Here is a 25,941-nt window from a genome sequence, read left to right as displayed (position 1 = left end):
GCTGGATGTGCAGAGGTGATCAGGTTATGTTTCCCAGTTCCAGTTCTACACAGGAAAAATTGGTAATACTGTGGATAAGAAACTGGGTGGGCATTTTGTGAAGGACTTAACCAGAACCCCTGTTTGGAAAAAAGAACAAATATACTCCGACAGTTATTTTACTTCTGTCGATCTAACCATAGACTTGAAGGAAGAAGGTATGTACGAGGTGTGGCAATAAAATAATATCACTATTGCTGGACAACATTTCATTTCGAAAAACATACATATTTAGTTGTTGTCACCCCCACCTACTCCCATCTTCTATCCCTACAATGCTCCATGTGAATTTTCCATTGATGGAAACAGTGCTGGAAGTCTTCCTCTATGACCTCCTTTATGATGCATGCCACTTTTTCTTTCACTGCTTCAATGAACTGAAATATCCTTCCTTCTATAGTGAAGATTTGAGCTTGGGGAATAGATAATAGTCACATGGTGCTAACTCAGATTATTCATCTGAGTGGTCTCTTAAGAGAGAATCCAATATGAACTGGTGCACTGTACTGGTGCAGAACCTACGACTTGTTCTTTCACAATTCTTCTTTTTTTTTTTTTTTTCCTTCTTTTCTCATGGAGCTGAGCAATAATCTTAACGTAGTAATCTTGATTAATAGTTTCACATTCAGGACCCCAGTTAATATACACATTTCCATGAACATTGAAAAACACAAGTCATCATCGCTTTGAATCTTGCTTTGCTGATTCAAGCTTTTTTCACTCTCAATGATGTTGTGCATTTCCAATGCATGGATTAGCACTTATTTTCTGGATAAGTGAAAATCCATGCTTCATCACGTTATCATTCTTTCCAAGAAATTAGGATCATTTTCAATGGTATTCAAAGTGTCAGTACAAAGAATTTCAATAACTACTTTTTTTCTTTTTTTTGTGTGAGAGAATTTTTGGCACCAGTTTCGCACACTCTCCACATATTAAACTGATTAAGTGAAATCTGCCTTACACATTGTCAATTCCTACAGGTACAGCAAACAGCAATCAATCAAATACTCAACTGATAATTAGATCAAATCAGATTATCTACTTTTTGGAGATCTTCATTCATTTTTTATGTTGAAGGGTGTCCTGGGCATGAGTCACCTTCACTGTCTTTTTGGCCATCTTGGAAAGACTTGAGCTGCTCAATAACTCACTCACACAATAAAGTCTTCCCCATGCACTCCTTTTAGAAAAAGATAGGTTTCAGAGCAGATTTTTCACATTTCATGTGACTTCACGACAATTTGTTGCTCCACAATTACACATTTTTCAAGCAAAACAAATCAACTATTCTTACACAAATGAAGGCCACAACCACATTGACTTTATCTACAGACACCACAGATGCCATATTTGACTGGATGAGAAGGCTCCACACTTCACAGCTATTGGTTGTTTATCTTTAGCGCATGCATACTTACTCTGTGACAGTATCAGTCCTGTTATTTTATAGCCCCACCTCATATATTTGCGGCAATGTAGGGGCAGACAGAGACAACCTTAGAGTTTTACCAAGAAATAGTGATACTCAAAGTGGTGTAAGAATGGGATTCACAAATGCTGCATCACACTACTGTCAATTATTGGCTCGCCTAATGAAACAAACACTGTAAACAGAAAATAAAGTAATGGGAGCATAACTACAATCAACTGTCCCAAAAATTGTTAAGGATTGTAATTGTAACATGGGATTCAGTGATAAAGCAGACATGCTGAACGCAACATATTTTACTGACTGCAAAAGCAGAAAATGGTGGCACAGAATATTCTGGCACCTCAGCGATGTCAGTATTGTGAACAGCTACAGATTACATGACTTTTTCAATAAATTCCCCAGGTACTTATTGGTATCTTTCAGGCACAGGCATGAGGTAGCTACAGGACTTCTTGAGGCATATGTTTAGTCCCCTTTGGAGAGAAGTCAGATAGTGCAAGAAATAATTTCCAGCCCTGCCAGTTTGTACTGGTGCAGGACACATGCCTGTGAAGAGGACTTCAAAACATTATGCCTACTGCAACAATAAGCAAGATCCCAAATGAACAAAGTGGCTATGTTCCATGTACAAAGTTAGATTATGAGTTAGAGCTAAGCATGAAGAACTTAGACTTTCATGCATTAAAAATGAAGAATAATCATAAAATTAGTGTGCCATGTATTCTGCTTGTGTGATTGTAGTCTCAGTTCTGTTTATTTTGCAATGACTCTTTTGTTTAACACATGGTTGACATTTAAAAATGTTCATTTGTGATCATTAACAATGGGGCAGTTTTCATGTTTTTAAACAATAAAATATTTTTTCTTTTTTTTTCCCCTGTGGCACTTGTCCCTGGGCTCATAAAGTAGGCTGCAAATTTCTTTTGCTTGTGTTGGGTCTGCTGACTTGTCACATAAACCATGCATAGTCAAACTGTCTTCAAAACCTGTACCCATCCAGATCAAGAACAAAACTGTGCAACACACAGCATGTTGCTATATCATCTTCAGAAATTGTTATCACGAATGCAAAAAAGTCCATTCAATGTACTTTCTAGCCCTACAGAGATGGTAGTTGAAACCTATTGTCTATAACTGATAAGAAATTGACTATGTACACATTTACTAAGGATAACAACATGCTGAAACCTTCATCACCAACAATTATAAAAGTACAATTACTCAGAGCATTCATACAAATGTGGTAATTTCATACAAATGTGGTAAATTAAGTTATTGATTAACTTCTCATAAAAGAATGAATTCTTTAACACAGTTGAATCCTACAATCTTCCATTTGAACAAGCATCAATGAAAATAAGTTTGTAATTAATCACAAATGGCAAGCAATAATATGGAAAAAAACTGTAGTTGTCATAAAACGAGACACTGTCAATCAGTTTACCAACATGTGTATGTTAACCAGTGCTGTCTTTTCAAAGACTATTGCAGATTTCACAAGAGGACCTTATCGAGGAGGAGCACATAATATTGTCATATAGGCTGACACATTTGTCAAATTAGACCTGACATAGTCGATATACCAATTCTGTATTGAAGGCGAAGCTCTGTCATTGTCTTTCCAGCTTTAAGATAACTGAAAATAACAAATGCCAACTACATGCAAACAGTGTTTCCTTTGCTTTTGCAAACCTATCATTACACAAACACACAATAAATTTGATGCTTACAAATACTGGATAACTTTTTCACTTTCTTTTCAGCAAACCACATTCCAAGGAAAGTGCCACAAAAACAAGATAACTGCAAAACTGCGACATGAGCAGGCTGGTTCTGCAGCTTGTGGGCAAAAATAATACATTTCCTATGACAATTTTGATTTTCGTGATACAACACATATGCCCTCCGAGAACAGGTAGTTTTTGTGTGCATGTGCACATGCATTTTCTTGCTTTTTATAAGTGCATGTCGATCACTCAATGCTTCTGTTTTTCGGTGTGAGGTCTCCTTTACCTGTAAAGTATTGGAGAAGAGACTGAGAATGGCACCTAGCAATGACACATCACAAGTCAAAGGGATTAAAAAGCATGCAGGTCCTGGGGGGGACGGTACTGGAACTTATAAAGCTAAATTTTACAGCTGCCAAATGTTGACTGGAAAGAAGATAAAAATACACTTTTATCTCAAGCGCATGAACTTTACTATATTTCCCGAACTCATGAAACTGGACACACAAATGGAAATTTTTAATGTTTTAATAACTGTGAAGAATCAGGTTTTGGCATAGTTTGCAGCTCTACATTGTACACTTCACAATGTTCAGATACACATTTTGAGCCTGAAGCATATTACATACACAGTAATACGCAAAAAGGAAACTTCCTTCCCAAGACCAATTCAGCTACCCTTCTAGAGTGCACAGAGACATTTACATGGAAAGCAAACATAACAAACTGAAATCCAGCACATTTACTTCAAATATATCTTCAGAGATCAATTTAGAAATATTTTAGTGGTAATTCAATGTTTTCTATTAATATGTAATGCGGTGATTTGTATCAAAATGTTTTTCTTGCCTTTGTGTAAGAGTGAGCAACTCATTTGCTGAAACACCAGGTAACTTATTAGTCCTTGTTCTTCATATTGTACGCTAAATCATGAAGAAAAAAATTGTTATACAATTTCTGTAGCATTTGAAAATACAAAAAAAATGTCCCCTCATCTTGCTGATGGTCACAATACAATGCATGAAATAAATGAGTAAATATTCATCCTTCAACAAATTGATGCTTCTAGAATGTCCTATTTAGACTCATCTTTTTTCCCTGTACGTTAAGTACAAGAAAGATATCCTCCCCATCAGACCTCTTGGTGTAACAGAAATGGCAGTACAGTAGTATCATAGCAACATGACAATGAAGGAGCCAATTCTCAAAAGGAGAATGCTGTGTGCCAAGTCAGTATGTTGCAGGGAATTCCTTTGGAGTGTTTTCTTGTGAATCCTAGCCTTAATACAAAAGGATCTGCAAAGTTTACCCATCCACACAGAAGGTGCACCGGTAATATTGATACCTATTCCCCGTCTTATGAACTCCAGAGACGTTTGGGATAGCCATAAAACATTAGAACATTATCTGTTAATCAGTAACTTGTGCCATTACTATTCCTTTGCCCAGTAAACACTGCTAACAAAAACTTTCACCCCCTCAATTTGAATCAACTACGGCCTTATCAAACAACATTACTGTGTTTTAATGACCTGTGTTACAGTAATAGTTAGGATCTATTTACACCCCAAGTACAAACAGTTATAATCTTGTACAGTGCCTCCTTCTCCGTAATCAAGTACCCAGATATATCTTGAACAAATGGTTTAATAACAAATGGAAAGATTGTGCTGGACCTGCTGGATGGACTGCATATTTTGCTGACTTGAAACTATTAGATTTTTATTTGCAAAGCCATATAACCATTTGAATCACCATAGTTTCCTTATTTCATTATTAAGTTTTTCAGTACCAGTGTCTTCTGCACTGATGCTATTGCAAGACAGATACATCTATTGGTACACTGAGGTACTTCCATGAACATACTGCATTGTAGCAATTACTTACAGCATCCAAGGCAATAGTTGGTGCAGAAATTGTGCTACGTGATTGTAGGATATTGTGATATGCTTTTCTGTAAGTATATCTATTAATTTATTAAATTTTGGGCCCATTTTTGCTTGTTTTTTAGAACTAATTTGTTTTAGACATTGTGAGTTCATGAAGTTTTGAGGTTTGGATTTATAATTGTTTTCATATATATCTCATGAAATGATAGCTGTTTGAGAACTGAATGTCCCAGTGGTTCCAAAGTGAAACCATAAGTTTAAAATAATTGACTGTTTACTTTTTACCAATTTCTTATTGTTTTCGTCATCTACTATGATGATAAAGGTCAATTTTGTGAACAATTTTAAAATTAATTTTGTTTTGTATTGTTGGGACAAAGGGTTGAAGACTTTTTAAATTTTTGATTAAAACTCACTACAATATTTTGTGAAACTTAATGGTTGGTAGGTAAGTCACACACAAATTTTGTGCGCTTTTACAGTTTCATTCACCATACAACTTCAAACCAGAAACTAAAGTTGAAAAAACACTAAATACAACCTATGCTCACATGGCCATCCTGTTTATTTTGGTGTCTCCTGTCCATCGGTCCTGTGAGTTGCACAAATGTAGTTACTATTTCATAAAATTACAATTACACACTGAGGATTTTTAGTTTGAGATGGTATCATTCTGAATAGGGTATTCTGTTATAAAACATTACATTTCCATACTGTAGGAACATACATTTATTCACCCCCCCCCCTCCACACACACACACACACACACACACACACACACACACACACACACACACACAATTCCCATATCAATTGACTGAAAGAATAGTGATAATATAATGTAACAAAGATAATTATTAAATTTGTAACCAACTAATGAGGTAATAAACTTAACAAAAGAAAAGAAAAACACTTTTTTAATAATGAAACAAGATGACCATCTGAGGAAGAAAATACATCCAGGGTACAAAGTGACACTAGAATATTGTGTTTCATTTGTAACTTAGTAAGTGAAGAAGCAGTTATGGTTAGTCCAACGAAATTGTTGGAGACTGAACTCATACTCAAAACAAAAAAAGATGGGTTAGAAAACTGTGTGACCTTCAAAGGAAATGTTCTAAAAGTGTTTTAAAGAAACTACAGAAAATCTAAATTTGAATTGTTGGATGGTGAATCCAATACCCCTACTCCTGAATTCCATACAGTGTCTGTAAGCAATGCACCACCAGTTTGTTTATCTCAGCATCGGGCATTGTTACCATATATGTTAGGTAGCTACAAATGTACCAATTGCTGCAGTCAATTACAACTGCTCCTTCAACCAGCATACATAGGAGAATATACATTCTCCCATCATATTCATGTGACCATCTGTCAAAACCTGAATAATGCAGACTGCTGAGACACATGCAAGAAGAGAACCAGTGAGGTTCTGAAAGGTACCAATAGGGATTTGGGGCCATGCTGACTCCAGTGCTGTGGCCATCAGCAATAGGTTTCTCGGTTGAGGATCCATGGCACATACAGCTTGATCAAAGTGGTCTGACAGATTCTCAATTGGGTTTAAAGCTGGGGTGTTTGGTGGCCAGGGGAGTACAGTAAACTCATTCTGGTGCTCTTCTAATCACGCACATACACTGTAAGCCGTGCGACACATTGTGTTGCCCTGCTAATAGATATGATTGTGCCACTGTGCTTCCAGAATAACAATATCACCTACACAATGTCACGGAAAACATTCTACAGGCCATAATGCTGCTTCCTCTGGATTTGACCCTTGTAACGATGTTGCAGGTTGTTTGCTTTAAGATGTTTCATCTTGTACACATCACAGCCATGTCTGATGAAGCATAAAATGTGATTCATCTGTGAAGGCCACCTGCTGCTACACATTGGTCATCCAGCTGCAGTATTGGCGTGCAAATTCAAGCCTTCTTCACATATGAATAGCAGTTAGTGTCATGAACCAGATGCCTGCTGCAGAGGCCCACACCCAGCAACGATCACTGGTAGCCCCTTGATTCATCTGGGTGATAAGTTGCTCAACAGATGCATTTCTATTTGCCAACACACCGCTCCAGAGCTGTTGTTCACCCGTGTCACCTATTTCCCGTAGTGCACCAGTTGCCTCAGTGCCGGTTTGGATAGTGCCATTTTACTATGCATGGTATACTTAAATCACAACCACATGTAAAGATTTTACAAACTTAGCTGTTTTGAAAAATGCTTCCAGCCTTTGCCCGAAAGCCAATGATCATGCCCTTTTGGACGTCAGATGAATTACTCCCAATCACTCCATTTCCACACTACAACAATGACTGCACTGCTTTCTGTGTCCCCCCTGACACACTTTGTATACCTTCCATTGCTAGTAATGCCACCTGCCATCTGAATGGTTACTGCATGTTGCCTTCAAACATAGGCATTGATCACATTGATGAGACTAGATCGTGTGTTGTGGTACATGTTCATCCCTGTAGTATGAAAATAGTATGGAAAAAGTCTTTTCTCTGGATGCAAGTTCCTGTTAAAAATGACAGCTACTCGATTTTTACAACCCTTTGAAGTGAGTAAAAGCAATTTGGAAATACTTAGTACATCTGATATGGATTTATAAATTAAATCCCAACCTGTTAACTAAAAATGTACAGAGGAAAACAACCATAATCTCACATGGATTACAATTAACCTGCAGTCTAGCACTGCAAAATCAACTACACTTGAAAACCCTTCACTTATTTTTTTTAGCGTTCATGTGTATAACTGAATTCTGATTTCATAATGCTTATGAGCTCTAGCTCAATTTCATTGCTAACATGTATCTATCAAAAAGTTAATTCTTATACCAATTTTTGAGAACTTTGGCACCAGATTCAATAATTTAATAACACTAAAAATGTACACAAGAGCTTCGCCAAGATAAACTTAATACTTTATAACATAGGAGTATTTCAGTTAGGGGAAAAACAGTTTTTTACAAAACATGTAAGAAGTATTTTTTATTATATACATACAGTATGGGCTTCTTTAAAAAATATGTGTAGGTACCTACACTCCACCTTCACTAAGTCAGGAGTTCACAACAAGAGGTGTATTATTCAACTGCTATTTAAATTATGCCCATTTCTGTGTAAATGACCTGTATATTGAAAAGTCTGGTGAGCATCTATAATAATCGAAAGGTCATGACGATGAGGTTTCAATAACTGTAATCAAAGGCGTATCGTGCTGAGAATACTACTTAACTAAAACACGAACTCAAATAAATACAAATAGTTTCCAGCAAATAAAGATGCAAACTTTGGCCTTCAAAACATTATAACAAGTAATTTCCACTGAAAAGTAAAAATTGTGCTACAATATATATGAGAAGGATACTGTATAGAATTAGTGGTAATGCCAATTAATTTTAGAGTAGCATCTATCTGCATTATTCATAAGTAAATTATTCGTTATGTGAACTTACACTTGTAAACAATGCAAACAGAAGTTATATTTTTACAGGATTATCAATGCACTGTGGAACAAGAACAAGTGGAAAAACTTAACAGTAACTTGAAAAAGAGTAACTGAGACCATGAAACTAAAATTCATATTACCAAGCAACACTAAGCCAGAGAAAATAATTTCAAGTTTTATTTAGTGTGTGGTAATTTACTGAGTGTATGGGCACAGAAGCAAACAGCTGGGGGGAGAGGGTGAGACAGAATGGGGTTAATTCTTTGACACACTCACAAAGACATTCATAGGAAACAGAGGAGGACAGCATTGTGTACTTAATGGTATCTCAGGCTAGTGCCTCAAGAACAAGGGAGGATTATGAGGTTCATCTAAAGCAGATCAAAAATAAATCACTGCCCCTTTTCCCATCAGTTATCATATCTACTAACCTTTTCAGACATTTTTTTTCAATGTACACAAGAAGTAAATTTTGGAAAAACCTGCAGTAAGACATAAAAGAGATTTTGTTACAAAATTCACAATCTTTAACTCTTTACAAAATTCTGGATACAAATAACATTTACGAAAAAAAAGTAAAATCAAGTGATGTTTTCAACTAATAATCCATTTCTCAAAGCATTACAATGCAATGTAATTAACGGAAGTGTAGCAACTGATGAGCTAATAAGCTCTAATTATATGATCATGTGTGCATCCGTACAGTTCCATAATTTGCATTCATAAATATTATAAAAATATTTAGCCTACTACAGTCACCATTTCTCGAAAGGACGTAACACTCTTAGTTCAATATAACAAAATTCTGCAATAAAAGAAAATTTACATTCAAGAGTTGCTATAAGAGAAATCTCATACATATATATATACAAAGATGTACAACTGAATAACGATAGTAATAAAATAATAACTGCAGTAAATAATAATATTAATAAGGACTTTAAAATTTTAAAAAGTGTCTGAACAAAAACCATATTCTGACTTTTTTAAACGTATTTTCACGTTGGCCAGAAATACTGATTTATTTTGAAACATCTTTTTCTTTTTATTATTTATTTGACAAATAACTGAGTCTACTCCTTTGAAACTTCTGAAATTTATTTACAAGTCATAAAATACAATCAAACAATTTCACTTCAAAGAATGCCACAATATCAATGACTAAATCCCTTTTGTTAATAGGATTTCATTCCATAAAAACTGATTATGCAACACAATTTAAGATGCATTTTCAAGTACAAACAAGAAATGGGAAGAATTCTTTTCTTTAACAATGTTTGAATTATGATGGTGTATGCCCTACCTTGTGGGTCCATATATTAAAACACAAGAAAAGCACTGAAATAAACTAACAGTTCCTGATATTATCAGAAAGTACAATTGTTCTCAGGAAACTCTAAAAAGCCAAAACACGGTTAAAGCTGGCATACTGACTTTTAAGGTGTACAGTACTGTTATCACTGCACATGTGGCACTTGCTTCCACTCTGGCACGAAGTCTTTCACAAAATCTGACATGAGAGGGTGCCCAATGTCTTACCACACCCTACAGTTTCCTCAATTTGAAGTTAACTGTATCACAGTCAAAGATGTAATTACAAACACAATCATGACACAGGAAGCTACAGCTTCATTATAGATCCTGAGAAGTTCAAATACCACAAACTGTCACAAACAGTCGATGTACGTAAAACTCATCACTCTTCTGAGTATCTGTTACACAATGTCTTATGTTACTTGAAGCGCACATACTAGTCTTAACAACAATCGTTCTTGTCGTCCAACAACGTCTGAACATTTTATCACAGTCAGGAGGTCACTGCTGGTAGCATAGAAATGTGTAAGTGTGCACAGCCAGAAGCAGTTGTCGACTGTAATGCTGATCATGGTGATAACTCACTTTTTACAGAACTACGTGTAAATGAAAATGAATAACTCTTATTAGATGTAGAGAAACTTTGAAAATTTTTTCATCACAAATAATTTAATTTTGGGTATGCAAATTGAAAACAATAAACATTTTACACCGGTCTTCAAGGAATATTTGAGCTCATCACGACAGCTTTTCCAGATTCGTTATCACAGGCAAACATGCTTCATCTAGCTTCAATGCATCTTGTCATCCGTGATCCACACATCTTCGAAGATGTGAAGACAAATGCTGAAAATAGTAGTACTGGTAAGGATCACGTAGTACAATTACTAAAAAGAGCCACTTAATATAAGCAAAATAAAATGGCTAATCATCAAATTTTAAAAAAAATTATCATCACAAAAGTAATAGATTTTTATACACAAAATTATCACAAAAATAGCAAATTCAAACATTACTGCAAATTTGATTTGGATGGGGGCATGGAGACAGACTATAAACAATATTATAGATATCATAATTCTAATGGATGAGCCTTGGACAATTCTCTCAGTTGTACAAAAATTTACTTGTGGCCACAAGCACTGTTAGGATGTTTTTTGAAACTGTGTAGTCACAACTATACTCACCACAGTGCCATGTAATCATTTACTTTATCCTAAAGACCCTATTCAAGGTGGAATGTTTTGCCTGCACAGCAGCCAACTTTATTAAACATTTTCAATGCAGAGCTGAACTACTGTGTCATATTATGGATTAAAAAAAGAAGTCTACTTACAGAATATTATGACAACCTTATAAAAACAGCATTAGAAGTTTGTTTTAGCCCCCCCCCCCCCCCCCCCACACACACACACACACACACACACACACACACACACACACACACAGAGAGAGAGAGAGAGAGAGAGAGAGAGAGAGAGAGAGAGAGAGAGAGAGAGCACCTCTTCTCAAGTTTGGCAGCCATAGTGTGCAACAACGAAAATTTCATTGGAGAGTGAGTCCACTGAAATACTTGTATGGTAAAAAAGAAGTGTACTAAAAGAATGAAAATGCATGTATGTATCTTTTAGGTTAAAGACTGTGCTGATTAATAGTCATTAAATGTGGTAGTTTATATGCCAACTAGATGTGAAGAGACTGATAAAAATGTATTATGAAATAAAAGAAATTATTCAGATAGTAAAGAGAGATGAAAAACTGTGATGGAAGACTAGAATTCAATAGCAAGAAAAAGAAGAGAAGGAAAAATATTAGGAGAACATGGACACGAGGAAAGAAATGGAAAGAGAAGCCACCTGACACAGTTTTGAACACAGCATAATTTAATCATTGCTAAAACTCCTTTTTAAGAGTCATGAAAGGAGGTTGCATGTGTGGAAGAAACTTGGAGACACTGGAGGGATACAGGTAGGTTACACAGTAAATTACTGGTTATGAACTGAACATATTGCAAAACAGTAGGTAATTAAGTAGATGGGATGTGAATGAATTGAAAGAACCAGTAAGTTGTTGACTATTTCAGTAGAAGCGTGAGGCAAAAATTGACAAACAGGGAAAAGGCATACAATAGGTGGTGAATGGGTAGCTTTGAGAGATGAAATAGTGAACATAACAGGAGATCAGTTGGAGGAGGACTGGTTTAAACTGTTACAAAACATAAGAGGTACTGAATTTAATTAATGAGAGGAAAAAAAATAAAGTAGATGTACTAGCCGAAACGGAATATGCACACCTAAAAATGAGTCTGGCAAGAACTGAAAAATCCCCAAGTAGGTATGGGAACAGGATTAACACAAGGCTGTAGAATGATCCATGATTATGGAAAAGAAGATTCCACCTATAGGACAGCTGGAGGATACATGGACCAAGATTGGAAGCCAATGCAAAGCAAAGAAGGGAAATGGGAAAGCAGAGAAATATAAAGAGTGGATAAGTAATGGAAATGACCCCTGAGACAACATTATGCAAAAGCAAGAGGAAATAGATGAAGATGAGATGGGAAATATGGTACTGCAAGAAAAATTCAACAAAGCACTGAAAGACTGACATCAAAACAAAGCACCTGGACTAGATGGCAGCCGTTTAGAATTATTAAGATCCTTAGAAACTTCCTGTCGGATTAAAACTGTGTGCTGAACCACGACTCGAGCTGGGGACCTTTGCCTTTTGCAGGCAAGTGCTCTACCTTCTGAGTTACCCAAGCATGACTCACGTCCCATCCTCACAGCCTTACTTCTGCCAGTACCTTATCTCCTATCTTCCAAAGCAAAGGTCCCAAGCTCGAGTATTGGTCCGGCACACAGTTTTAATCTGCAAAGAAGTTTCATATTAGTGCACACTCTGCTGCATGGTGAAAGTATCTTTCACTGAGAACCAGTCATGACCAAACTATTACACCTAGTATATAGGATAAAATGAGAATGGTGAAACACCCTTGGATTTAAAGAGGAATATGGTAAATTACATTTCCATGCTTTGCAGCTGCTGATGTGTGTGAATATTATTCATCTGCTTGGTACAATACATCACTGTTGCAAAATGCTTCCATGAATTATTTACAGAAGAATGGAAAAACATGTAGAAGTCATAATCAAAGACGATAAGTTGGGTTCCACAGTAATGTAAGAATACGTGAGGCAGCACAGACAATACAACTTACCTTAGAATTTATGTCCAAGGAAGGTAAATGTATGTTTACAGCATTTGAAGATTTAGAGAAGGCGTTTGACAATGCTGACTAGACTTCACTCTTCAAAATTCTGAAGGCAGCAGGAATAAAATACAGAGTGGAAGCTTATCTACAACTTGCACTGTAATTCAGTCAGAGAAGGCAAAACACTTGGGAGAGCAGTTGAATGGAATGGATAGTGTCTTGCAAAAGAGATAACACCCACAAAAGTAAGACAAGGATAATGGAATGAATTCGAATGCAATGCTGAGAAATTAGATAAGGAAGTGAGACACAAAAATAAGTAGATGAGTTTTACAATTTCTGTAGTAAAATAACTGATGACAGCTGAAGTAGAGATGATGTAAAACCCATAATGCTTTGTCGAATTTTTCTCGCCATACCATTTCCCACCTCATCTTCATCTACTTCCTCTTGCTTTTGCATAATATTGTCTCAGGGGTCAATTCCATTGCTTATCCAATCTTTATATTCCTTCCACTTTCCCATTTCCCTTCTTTGCTTAGCATTGGCTTCCAATCTGAATTCTTGGTCCACGTATCCTCCATCTGTCCTATAGGTGGAATCTGTCTTTTCCATAATCATGGATCATTCTACAGCCTACCCATACCTACACTTGGGGATTTTTCAGTTCTTGCCAGACTCATTTTAAGACGTGTATATTCCATTTCGCCTGCTCCATCTGCTCTCCCCCCCCCCCCCCCCCCTCATTAATTAAATTCAGTACCTCTTATGTTTTGTAACAGTTTAAATCAGACCTCCTGTTTTTGCCTAATTGATCTTCTGTTACGTTCACTATTTCATCTCTCAAAGCTACCCATTCACCCCCTCTTGTACGTCTTTCCCCTATTCCAGTCAATTTTTGCCTCATGTTTCTCCTGAAGTAGTCAACAACTTACTAGTTCTTTCAATTCATCCATCACTATCAGATTCGTTTTGGCTGTTGCTGATCATCAGCGGCACCTGTATTGCAAAAAAAAAAAAAATTCTTACAATAAGTTACTTACTGCTATAAGCAGAGTTATATCCATCTTTGATTTTTCAATTCATTGCAATTCGTTTTGCCTTGTATATAATGTAATTATATGCTGTTGTGATTGGCAATTGCTGTACATGCAAAGATTACCTTTGGTACACATCATCACAGATTATACATAATCCGTTTTCATTATCGTATACTAGCGAATTTTCAATGAATTTGTGTTTTTTTTAGATCGGTCTGCTCATTTAAAATAATGTCGGGATGTTCTGTGATTCTGATTTAACAGGTTAAGTTCAAACAATACTTCAATAGTTTTAAATTACACTTCCTGTAGCTGTCCTAAACCAGTAATAAAATCCTAATTTTTTCTTGCCTAAAATTCTAACCTTTTTCTAAATAGTAACTAATTTCAATACTTTTCAAATATCATATAAAAATTTCCATGTTTTCAACAAAGATAGCCACAGCCACAGAAACATGATAATTAATCAGTACAGTCTCTAACATATAAAAGACACATACATGAATCTTCATTCTCTTAGAACACTTCATTTTTACTGTAAAAGTATTTCAATGGACTCACTCTCTATTAAACTTTTTATTACTGCACCATGGCTGCCAACCTTGAGAAGAGGCTATCAGTAATTAGTAGAAGCCTGAGTTGGGCTTTAAATGCTATATTTCGGACACACTCTGACCCTAAATGAAGGAGATATATTTAACTTATTGTATATTTATTTTCATATTAATGATCTGTCCAATGGTCAGCTTCACACATCCGTTCACATCAAACCCACCAACAAGCAACAGTACCTCCATTATGACAGCTGCCACCCATAGTATATGAAACGGTCCCTTCCCTGCAGCTTAGGTCTTCGTGGCAAACTAATCTGCTCCAATCCCGAATCCCTGAACCATTACACCAATAACCTGAAAACAGCTTTCGCATCCCGCAACTACCCTCCCGACCTGGTACAGAAGCAAATAACCAGAGCCACTTCCTCATCCCCTCAAACCCAGAACCTCTCACAGAAGAACCCCAAAAGTGGCCCGCTTGTGACAGGATACTTCCTGGGACTGGATCAGACTCTGAATGTGGCTCTCCAGCAGGGATACGACTTCCTCAAATCCTGCCCTGAAATGAGATCCATCCTTCATGAAATCCTCCCCGCTCCACCAAGAGTGTCTTTCCGCCATCCACCTAACCTTTATAACCTGTTGGTTCATCCCTATGAAATCCCCAAACCACCTTCCCTACCCTTTGGCTCCTACCCTTGTAACTGCCCCCGGTGTAAAACCTGTCCCATGCACTCTCCCACCACCACCTACTCCAGTCCTGTAACCCAGGTGTACACGATCAAAGGCAGAGCCACGTGTGAAAACACCCACGTGGTTTACCAACTGACTTGCCTACACTGTGAGGCCTTCTATGTGGGCATGACCAGCAACAAACTGTCCATTCGAATCAACGGACACAGGCAGACAGTGTTTGTTGGTAATGAGGATCACCCTGTGGCTAAACATGCCTTGGTGCACAGCCAGCACACCTTGGAACAGCGTTATACCGTCCGCGTTATCTGGATACTTCCCACTGACACCAACCTATCAGAACTCCGGAGATGGGAACTTGCCCTTCAATATATCCTCCCTTCCCATTACCCACCTGGCCTCAACCTCCGCCAATTTCAAGTTGCCGCCCCTCGTACATCACTTGTCACTCAACAACATCTTTGCATCTGTACTTCCGTCTCGACTGACATATCTGCCCAAACCCTTTGCCTTTACATATGTCTGCTTGTGTCTGTATATGTGCGGATGGATACGTGTGTGTGTGCGCGCGAGAGTGTATACCTGTCCCTTTTCCCCCCTAAGGTAGGTCTTTCCGCTCCCGGGATTGGAATGACTCCTTACCCTCTCCTTTAAAACCCACATCCTTTCGTCTTTCCCTCTCCTTCCCACTTTCCTGATGAAGCAACCGTGGGTTGCGAAAGCTTGATATTTGTGTGTGTGTGTGTGTGTGTGTGTGTGTGTGTGTGTGTGTGTGTGTGTTTTATTGTGTCTATCTACCAGCGCTTTCCCGTTTGGTAAGTCACAGCATCTTTTTTAATATATATTTTTCCCATGTGGAATGTTTCTTTCCATTATATGTTGTTGTTGTTGTTGTTGTTGTTCTGGTATTCAGTCCTGAGACTGGCTTGATGCAGCCCTCCATGCTACTCTATCCTGTGCAAGCTTCTTCATCTCCCAGTACCTACTGCAACCTACATCCTTCCGAATCTGCTTAGTGTATTCATCTCTTGGTCTCCCTCTACAATTTTCACCCTCCACACTGCCCTCCAATACTAAATCGGTGATCCCTCGATGTCTCAGAACATGTCCTACCAACCAATCCCTTCTTCTAGACAAATGTGCCACAAGCTCCTCTTCTCCCCAATTCTATTCAATACCTCCTCATTAGTTATGTGATCTACCCATCTAATCTTCAGCATTCTTCTGTAGCACCACATTTCTAAAGCTTCTATTCTGTTCTTGTCTAAACTATTTATCGTCCATGTTTCACTTCCATACATGGCTACACACCATACAAATACTTTCAGAAATGACTTCCTGACATTTAAATCTATACTCGATGTTAACAAATTTTTCTTCTTCAGAAACGCTTTCCTTTCCATTGCCAGTCTACATTTTATATCCTCTCTACCTCAACCATCATGAGTTATTTTGCTCCCCAAATAGCAAAACTCCTTTACTACTTTAAGTGTCTCATTTCCTAATCTAATTCCCTCAGCATCACCCAACTTAATTTGCCTACATTCCATTATCCTTGTTTTTCTTTTGTTGATGTTCACCTTATACCCTCCTTTCAGGACACTGTCCATTCCATTCAACTGCTCTTCCAAGTCCTTTGCTGTCTCTGACAGAATTACAATGTCATCGGCGAACCTCACAGTTTTTATTTCTTCTCTATGGATTTTAATACCTACTCCGAACTTTTCTTTTGTTTCCTTTACTGCTTGCTCAATGTACAGATTGAATAACATCGGGGATAGGCTACAACCCTGTCTCACTCCCTTCCCAACCACTGCTTCCCTTTCATAACCCCCGACTCTTGTAACTGCCATCTGATTTCTGTACAAATTGTAAATAGCCTTTTGCTCTCTGTATTTTACCCCTGCCACCATCAGTATTTGAAAGAGAGTATTCCAATCAACATTGCCAAAAGCTTTCTCTAAGTCTACAAATGCTAGAAACGTAGCTTTGCCTTTCCTTAATCTTTCTTTTAAGATAAGTCATAAGGTCAGTATTGCCTCATGTGTTCCAACATTTCTATGGAATCTGAACTGATCTTCCCCGAGGTCATACATCAGAGAGATGTGTGCAAATTTGGTTTGCCAAGTTCTGCACAATAATATTTATTACAGAGAATGTCAGTGGGACAGTTACTTTCATAACTTACAGGGGCAAGCAGAAAAAGTTTCAAATTAAGTCTACAGGATGTTGAAAACAGTTGAGGTGGTGAGCTACAGACAGTACAATACGGGGTCTGCAGTTTATTACTTATCTGTATTCAAGAATTATTTTGTGACCTTGTTTGTGAATGTTGTGAGAGTGTGAAGGTGTATGGTTTTCTGCACCTGAAGGGGGACACTATTAGATAGTTTAGTCTACTTTTAAATGTTTCTGTCTCTCGCTCTATGTCTCCTCCAAATGGTGAGTATCGATCTATCCAAATTCACACGTTGATGTTTATTAGGAGCCATTAATCATACGAAGCTTTACTTTTGAGAGCATTGATGATATTTCACATTTCACATAGGAATGTGAAAGAAATTTTAATGTCATGAAATTTATTCTGTACTGCTTCTTCATTGTATTGGTTTGTGACCAACTCCTCCTTCACAGGAACCATTCATATCAATTTTTTTCCACTTAGTATACTGAAAAGTAATTATAAAATAATATGCTACACAAAAATGTCTTTTTTAAACTGAGAACATTGCTAGAGCCTTCCGACAAATTTTTCGAGTTACGCATATGCCTGCATGCATGCATCCACGCTCTCAACCCCTTCATGAAGAACCTGCAACCAACACTTGTTCAGTGGCAACAAATGATTTTGGCCTCTCTTAAATGATTCTATAGCAACTTTAAAGTTTTACTAACCTGTTTAAAGGCATCTTGTTAACAGGTATCTTGCTCAAGCAACATATGTGTAAATTTTCCTGAAATAAATGTAAAGTACATGCATTAGTGGAGGTAGTGAAGCATAACATTTACCAAAGAATGAAATACTATACTCATAAGTTCCACAAAACTGTGGAACGAAGATGCAAAGATCATTGAAGATAGAAAGATCACTGAGTAAAATTCACATCAGGCAAATTTTTGTCCAATGAGAATTGCTATAGCTTATTTTTTTAAATGCAGTTAAAGTATAGAAGCTAATAGTAAGTAGTACCTGTAAAAACAGTATAAAAAAGTAATATTTTCAATGCAATAATGAATAGCATTTAATAACATTGCAGAGAGGGCAGTGTATCATTAATAACCTATATCTGGATTTGTTTTTGCTTGTGTGATGATGAAAGTCTGAAATTTTATTTACATCTTGGAACTAATAACTCTAGCTTTCAGGAGTCAAAGGGAGACTGGTAATGGCAACAAAGAGCTAACAACAGTGAGCTGTAAGTAATATATATGTTTTACTTTGTATGACACACAATAAACACTGAAGTGTAACTGTACACTTTATTGATATTGTTTTACTGAAAAGACAGATTGCATGTGTTGAAAACAACACATTGCTGCTGTGAATATTCAGCAATTTAATGTACTTGATGAACATGAACTCTGCATGCTGTTGAAAACTGAGACAGTTAACAGCAAACCCATACGTTAAAAAATTCAGCTTTAGAGGAAAGTGAAGAAATATATTGTGATCTTTATATCAAACAAACATAGAATTATGATATTATAATGCATTTTATTAATAAAATATTAAATGAAAAAAGAATGGAAAATAAATTTCCAGCCATACATTAAATAAAAATTGACATACGATATTGTTGTGTCAACAAAGTGACATACAAAGTAGCAGTTCAACACCAACAGTGAATTCTATGTATCATCAATACTGCCATTTAATACCGTATCATTTAAGTTTTGAGTATTAGTGCACACAGTTTTAAAGAAGTGGCAGTTGTATGTCAAGGACCAACAACACGGTCTGACTGACTTATACTATACATTATTTTCACATAGGCTAATGCCCAGTGACTAATCATACATGGAACTTCATGTTATATCTTCTGTTGGCAGGTAAAGTGCCAAGTATAGTGGGTAATAGTAATGTGATGCTTCAAAGTTTTGCTGGTAAAAATTATAATCTCTAGATTAATGAATTTATGAATTCATAAATTTGCTTAACATTTCCACATCTTTCCTATCTGTCTTCTCCAGCTGTGTCAAACTCAAGATTTCAGTTTTCCACTGTTTGGACTCTGTACTAAACTGGGAACCAGACAAGACACACATGGTCTATTACAACAACAACTGTTTCCCTCAGTTTTCCACTGCAGTTACACTCTCACGTAATTCTAAAATTAGGCCGATAACATTTCCACTGACATCTAAGCAAATTGGGCACTGGATTGCAAATTTTATGTAAACTGAAGTTACCATCTCACTGTTGATTCAGTCAGTTGTCACATTAAATCTCCATTAGCTCCATTATGAACCCTGCATACTAGTTCAGCAGTTCCAATATTATTTTGGTATGTCTCTCAGCATTTCGAAATATAGAAGTAAGATGTAAAGAACATGGTTACAACTGACTTAAGCAGCTATCCAAAAAATCAAGAGGCAGCTTTCTTCACTTGTGAGTATACCATTGAACTTCGTGTATTTATCATACAACGTATGTGTAGCATTGCATACTAACTTTTGCAAAAAACATCATTTAGTTATCTTGACTCGTTTTAGATAAGATGATTTTTATGACCACGAGTGCAAAGAGATGAATAGGTATGTTGTGCGCGACCGTCCTTCAGCTATGAAACTTGAGAATGAAGAGAGATAGTCTTCTGCTCTCAATTTTAAATACAATTTCAATATCTTATCTACATTTCATTTACTGCTAAGTAGGTGCTGAAATCAACTATACACAAAGTTTACACAGTATGTTTTAACGCTGCAAAATCTTTAAAATTTTATGCCGTGTTTTACTTAATTCAGTGAAACATAGAGGTACGATGGATAACGAAAAGAAATTCCATTCTTTATGGAGTGGAAATAACAGACTGTAAGATGCACAAAAATCAAATATTTTCATCTAATAGTTTTCAAAAAATCAGATGATAAGTATTTCGTATTGACCAGAACGTTGTCTCTCAGTACATGCAACAGTATTTGGTGAGCAAGTCTGTAGCAGTGGAAAAGTTAATGAACAAGGATAGAAGCTTCAACTAAAAGCATGTGATCCAGCACTCAGTTCGCACAGTTTTCATCAGGTAATGTATAAATCAACAAAAGGAATGCTTAAGAAGGGGTTTTTCAGCTGAATGTGATTGCTAGTGTCAGTAAAAAAAAAAAAAAAAAAAAAAAAAAAAAAAAAAAAAAAAAAAAAAAAAAAAAAAAAAACCAACCACCACACTGTAATAAAAGATTATGTCCAGTTTTCCCAGTTTGCAGTTGGCTTAGTGTTTAGAAAGTGAGCACGTGAGTGGCATAAGCCGAAAACATGAAATGCCTATACCCATGGAAAGATCAAGTTCTGGCAAAATGAGCACAGAGCAGCAATGAATAAGTCATTATGTCTTACATCAACATGACAACTGAAAAACTGCTTGGAAAATTATTTAGCAGCCTTAGTAAAGCTTTTAAAAGTTTTCATTTTTCACTTACAGATGCTAATTTTTTACCTCCTCCTTGAACAAAATTACCACCTGTAAGCATAAAATGACAACTTTAAGCAACACACAGTTATTTATTAACTTATACATAGTGCATTACACATTTACCTATCCTCTGGTGTTCTTGCTAAGTACTCCCTCTCAATTAATCCTTCTATCCTCTTCTTGATTATAACAGGTGATGGAAGAAATCGACTTTTCAACTGTTCCGTTACCTCTGTTACAAGGACGTTGTGCTGAAATCAATCCAATTAATTGTAAATGGCACATGTTACTACCAAATGTTAAAGCAGAAGTGACAACTAACTAAAAATGACTCATAGAACTTTTATCAGAAGTGCATATGAGCAGATCCTAGGACTGGAAGAAATGTGAATGACCCTCCTTAACATATCGTGATCAAAATATGTGACTGCAAATCTGTGAAACTGCTTCAATCATCTATAATTACCTTGTATTAAATGTCTATTGAAGTCCAGCTGCAGCCTGAAACTGCAGTTGGTCACGAACATACAGGATAATGAATATACTGGCAAACAGCAATACTTTTAGTTTTTACATTCAATATTAAAATTTAAAAAATAATTACATTACTTTAAAAGAAATTTTAAGTGGTTGTATCTATCACTGTTATAGTGATAAATTTTACTTAAATAAAGTATGAACAAACATGTAGGCAAAAACTTAACTGGCAACTATTGTCTTTTAAGGTTACTGAATCCACTGCAGCATTGGTAGTTACCAAGTACTGTCTCAGGTGTGTACCAGTACCACATCTGGCAATATGTTGGGACTGCAAGGTCAGTTCATTCATATAATCCAAAATTACACAGTTATAATGAAATCAGGAATGTCCCACAAAAGAATGGAGTACATAATAAGCTGAAGGAAAGACACTGCACTTACAGTCATTCTCTTGCGCGCTTTCATAATTCGTACAATAGCTGCTTCAATTTCATGTTTCCTGTCTTCATCAACTTTATTACGTGTTTCTCGTCTCTCTGGCTCAGACTCTCCCTTTGCTGCAACTGTCTGAATCTTTACCCTAAAATAAGCAGTTTACAGAATTAGTTTGCGTTCACATTCAGCTACAACGAATGTAATATCTATTTTAAACCAAACTTGAACATAAACACAGTCTGTGAAGCATAGAGTTAGAAATAGCAAACATATCATAAACAGGGAAGAGGAAGTGACTGAAGATGAGATGGGGATGTACGAGGTGCATTCAAGTTCTAAGGCCTCCGATTTTTTTTCTCCGGACTGGAAAGAGATAGAAACATGCGCATTGTTTTAAAATGAGGCCGCGTTCATTGTCAATACGTCCCAGAGATGGCAGCACTGTACGGCAGATGGAATTTTACCGCCAGCGGCGAGAATGAGAACTGTTTTAAATACTTAAAATGACGATGTTTTCCTTACTTGAACAGCGTGCAATCATTCGTTTTCTGAATTTGCATGGTGTGAAACCAATTGAAATTCATCGACAGTTGAAGGAGACATGTGGTGATGCAGTTATGGATGTGTTGAAAGTGCATTCGTGGGCACGACAGTTTAATGAAGGCAGAACATTGTGTGACAACAAACCGAAACAACCTCGGGCTCGCACAAGCCGGTCTGACGACATGATCGAGAAAGTGGAGAGAATTGTTTTGGGGGATCGCCGAATGACTGTTGAACAGATCGCCTCCAGAATTGGCATTTCTGTGGGTTCTGTGCACACAATCCTGCATGACGTGATAAGTGTCATCCAGGTGGGTGCCACCGAAAGCTGACGGACGACCACATGGCTGCCCATGTGGCATGTTGCCACACAATGTTGATGCACAACGACAGCATGAATGGGACTTTCTTTTCGTTGGTTGTGACAATGGATGAGACGTGGATGCCATTTTTCAATCCAGAAACAAAGCGCCAGTCAGCTCAATGGAAGCACACAGATTCACTGCCACCAAAAAAATTTCGGGTAACCGCCAGTACTGAAAAAATGATGGTGTCCATGTTCTGGGACAGCGAGGGCGTAATCCTTACCCATTGCGTTCCAAAGGGCACTACGGTAACAGGTGCATCCTACGAAAATGTTTTGAAGAACAAATTCCTTCCTGCACTGCAACAAAAACGTCCGGGAAGGGCTGCGCGTGTGCTGTTTCACCAAGGCAACGCACCCGCACATCATGCTAACGTCACGCAACAGTTTCTTCGTCATAACACCTTTGAAGTGATTCCTCATGCTCCCTACTCACCTGACCTGGCTCCTAGTGACTTTTGGCTTTTTCCAACAATGAAAGACACTCTCCGTGGCCGCACATTCACCAGCTGTGCTGCTATTGCCTCAGCGATTTTCCAGTGGTCAAAACAGACTCATAAAGAAGCCTTCGCCGCTGCCATGGAATCATGGCGTCAGCGTTGTGAAAAATGTGTACGTCTGCAGGATGATAACGTCGAGAAGTAACGCCAGTTTTATCAATTTCGGGTGAGTAGTTAATTAGAAAAAAAAATCTGAGGCCTTAGAACTTGAATGTACCTCATACACTGCAAGAAGAATTCAATAAAGCACTAGACGATCTAAACTGAAACAAGGCACATGGAATAGACAACAACCATTCCACATATATGCCGGATATTTGAGATTGATGGGGGAATGCACTCTTATTTGAAGGAGGCAGGCACTAACACATGAGGGTATTACCAAAATAGCAAATTACTGAGTCATGGTTGCAAAATATTAACACAAAGTGTCAATTTAAAAAATGAAATGACGTAGAAGCTAACCAAAGGTGCATTTGGGTTTCCGAGAAACGGAGGAACATGAAAGACATTATTAATGACCTGCACAGAAGACAGATTAAAGAAAGAAACCTACATTTCCAGCATTTGCACATTCAGAAAAAGTGTTTGCCAATGCTGACTACCGAGCGGTTCTAGGCGCTACAGTCTCGCAGGTTCGAATCCTGCCTCGGGCATGGATGTGTGTGATGTCCTTAGGTTAGTTAGTTTTAAGTAGTTCTAAGTTCTAGGGGACTAATGACCTCAGAAGTTAAGTCCCATAGTGCTCAGAGCCATTTGAACCAATGCTGACTACAATACAGTCTTTGTATCTCTCAAGTTATTAGTGATACAATACAAAGAACGAAGTTCATCTCTCACCTGTGTAACAGTTGAACAATGGAGAATCTGGGATGGAATAACAATATGGCGTCAATGCCAGACAGGCACATAAACAATATCTAGCTGTTTTTCTATCAATGTGTTTCCTCTAAGAGGAGGATAACAATCTATACATTTAATACTGTTATATAATAGTTGGCGACATGAAATGGAGGCAGTAATTCTGAACTTCTAACCGTAGTTAATTTTCTGACTTTTTTGACCAATTTTATTCGATAATTACCATATGTAATCGAGCATAAAAGACCCAGAATATAAGAACCCCCATTTTTAAGGAGATTCCTTGGGAAAAAGTAATTTTTAACATATTCTGACTAATGAAAATTAGAAACTGTTTTACTGACATTGAGTATCTGCATAAAATGTTAGCATTACACCTATTTCAAACTTCGGCCACTTACTGATTGTCTACATTTTGATAACACAGAAGGACAATTTCTAAGAATGCCTATCAAATGCGCTGGCCCCTTGCGATGTATATCAAATGTGTGACTCTACTGTTAATAAACATTGCTTTACCTACCTTCTACCACGATTTAATTTTTAAAAAATTGATTTACTCACTCAGTGTGTTCATACAAATCAATCAGCGTACAGCTCTGTGTTGCTACTATGCAACTGATTTGTGCAAGCAGACTGAAAAAGTAATTCAGTATTTTTAAATTAAACCATGGGAGAAGGTAGGTATTATGTTTATTAATAACAGAGTCACACATTCAATATATGTCACTAGGGACCAGTGCATTTGATAGGCAGTCATTCTTGGAAATTACCACAAAAAGAAATAAAATAAACAAAAAGAAATGGTTTACACTAATTTAATCTTCACTATCTTTGTTGCTTACCATGTCATCTTTGGTATCATTATTTTTAATCACCATCATCATCCTAATAGTACAGTTGTGAAATGTACACTCCTGGAAATTGAAATAAGAACACCGTGAATTCATTGTCCCAGGAAGGGGAAACTTTATTGACACATTCCTGGGGTCAGATACATCACATGATCACACTGACAGAACCACAGGCACATAGACACAGGCAACAGAGCATGCACAATGTCGGCACTAGTACAGTGTATATCCACCTTTCGCAGCAATGCAGGCTGCTATTCTCCCATGGAGACGATCGTAGAGATACTGGATGTAGTCCTGTGGAACGGCTTGCCATGCCATTTCCACCTGGCGCCTCAGTTGGACCAGCGTTCGTGCTGGACGTGCAGACCGCGTGAGACGACGCTTCATCCAGTCCCAAACATGCTCAATGGGGGACCGATCCGGAGATCTTGCTGGCAAGGGTAGTTGACTTACACCTTCTAGAGCACGTTGGGTGGCACGGGATACATGAGGACGTGCATTGTCCTGTTGGAACAGCAAGTTCCCTTGCCGGTCTAGGAATGGTAGAACGATGGGTTCGATGATGGTTTGGATGTACCGTGCACTATTCAGTGTCCCCTCGACGATCACCAGTGGTGTACGGCCAGTGTAGGAGATCGCTCCCCACACCATGATGCCGGGTGTTGGCCCTGTGTGCCTCGGTCGTATGCAGTCCTGATTGTGGCGCTCACCTGCACGGCGCCAAACACGCATACGACCATCATTGGCACCAAGGCAGAAGCGACTCTCATCGCTGAAGACGACACGTCTCCATTCGTCCCTCCATTCACGCCTGTCGCGACACCACTGGAGGCGGGCTGCACGATGTTGGGGCGTGAGCGGAAGACGGCCTAACGATGTGCGGGACCGTAGCCCAGCTTCATGGAGACGG

At 37.6% G+C, this 25,941-nt stretch overlaps 1 protein-coding gene across 1 annotated transcript in view; it reads right to left on the bottom strand.

Moving 5' to 3' along the window:
- Nucleotides 1-5,990: 5,990 nt before the first annotated feature.
- Nucleotides 5,991-25,941, bottom strand: part of LOC126162055 (cullin-3) — a 264,745-nt gene continuing 244,794 nt past the window's right edge. The window contains exons 13-16 of the mRNA XM_049918298.1: nt 21,913-22,051; nt 21,115-21,242; nt 18,260-18,318; nt 5,991-10,709 (exon numbers count right to left, since the gene is read on the bottom strand). Of these exons, the coding sequence (XP_049774255.1) occupies nt 18,294-18,318; nt 21,115-21,242; nt 21,913-22,051 (292 nt within the window). The 3' untranslated portion in view covers nt 5,991-10,709; nt 18,260-18,293. The remainder of the gene's footprint in view (nt 10,710-18,259; nt 18,319-21,114; nt 21,243-21,912; nt 22,052-25,941) is intronic.

This window comes from Schistocerca cancellata, chromosome 2 (genome assembly GCF_023864275.1).
Source record: "Schistocerca cancellata isolate TAMUIC-IGC-003103 chromosome 2, iqSchCanc2.1, whole genome shotgun sequence".
In the NCBI taxonomy this organism is placed as follows: Eukaryota; Metazoa; Arthropoda; class Insecta; order Orthoptera; family Acrididae; genus Schistocerca; species Schistocerca cancellata.
This window is presented reverse-complemented; position numbering and strand designations above follow the sequence as displayed.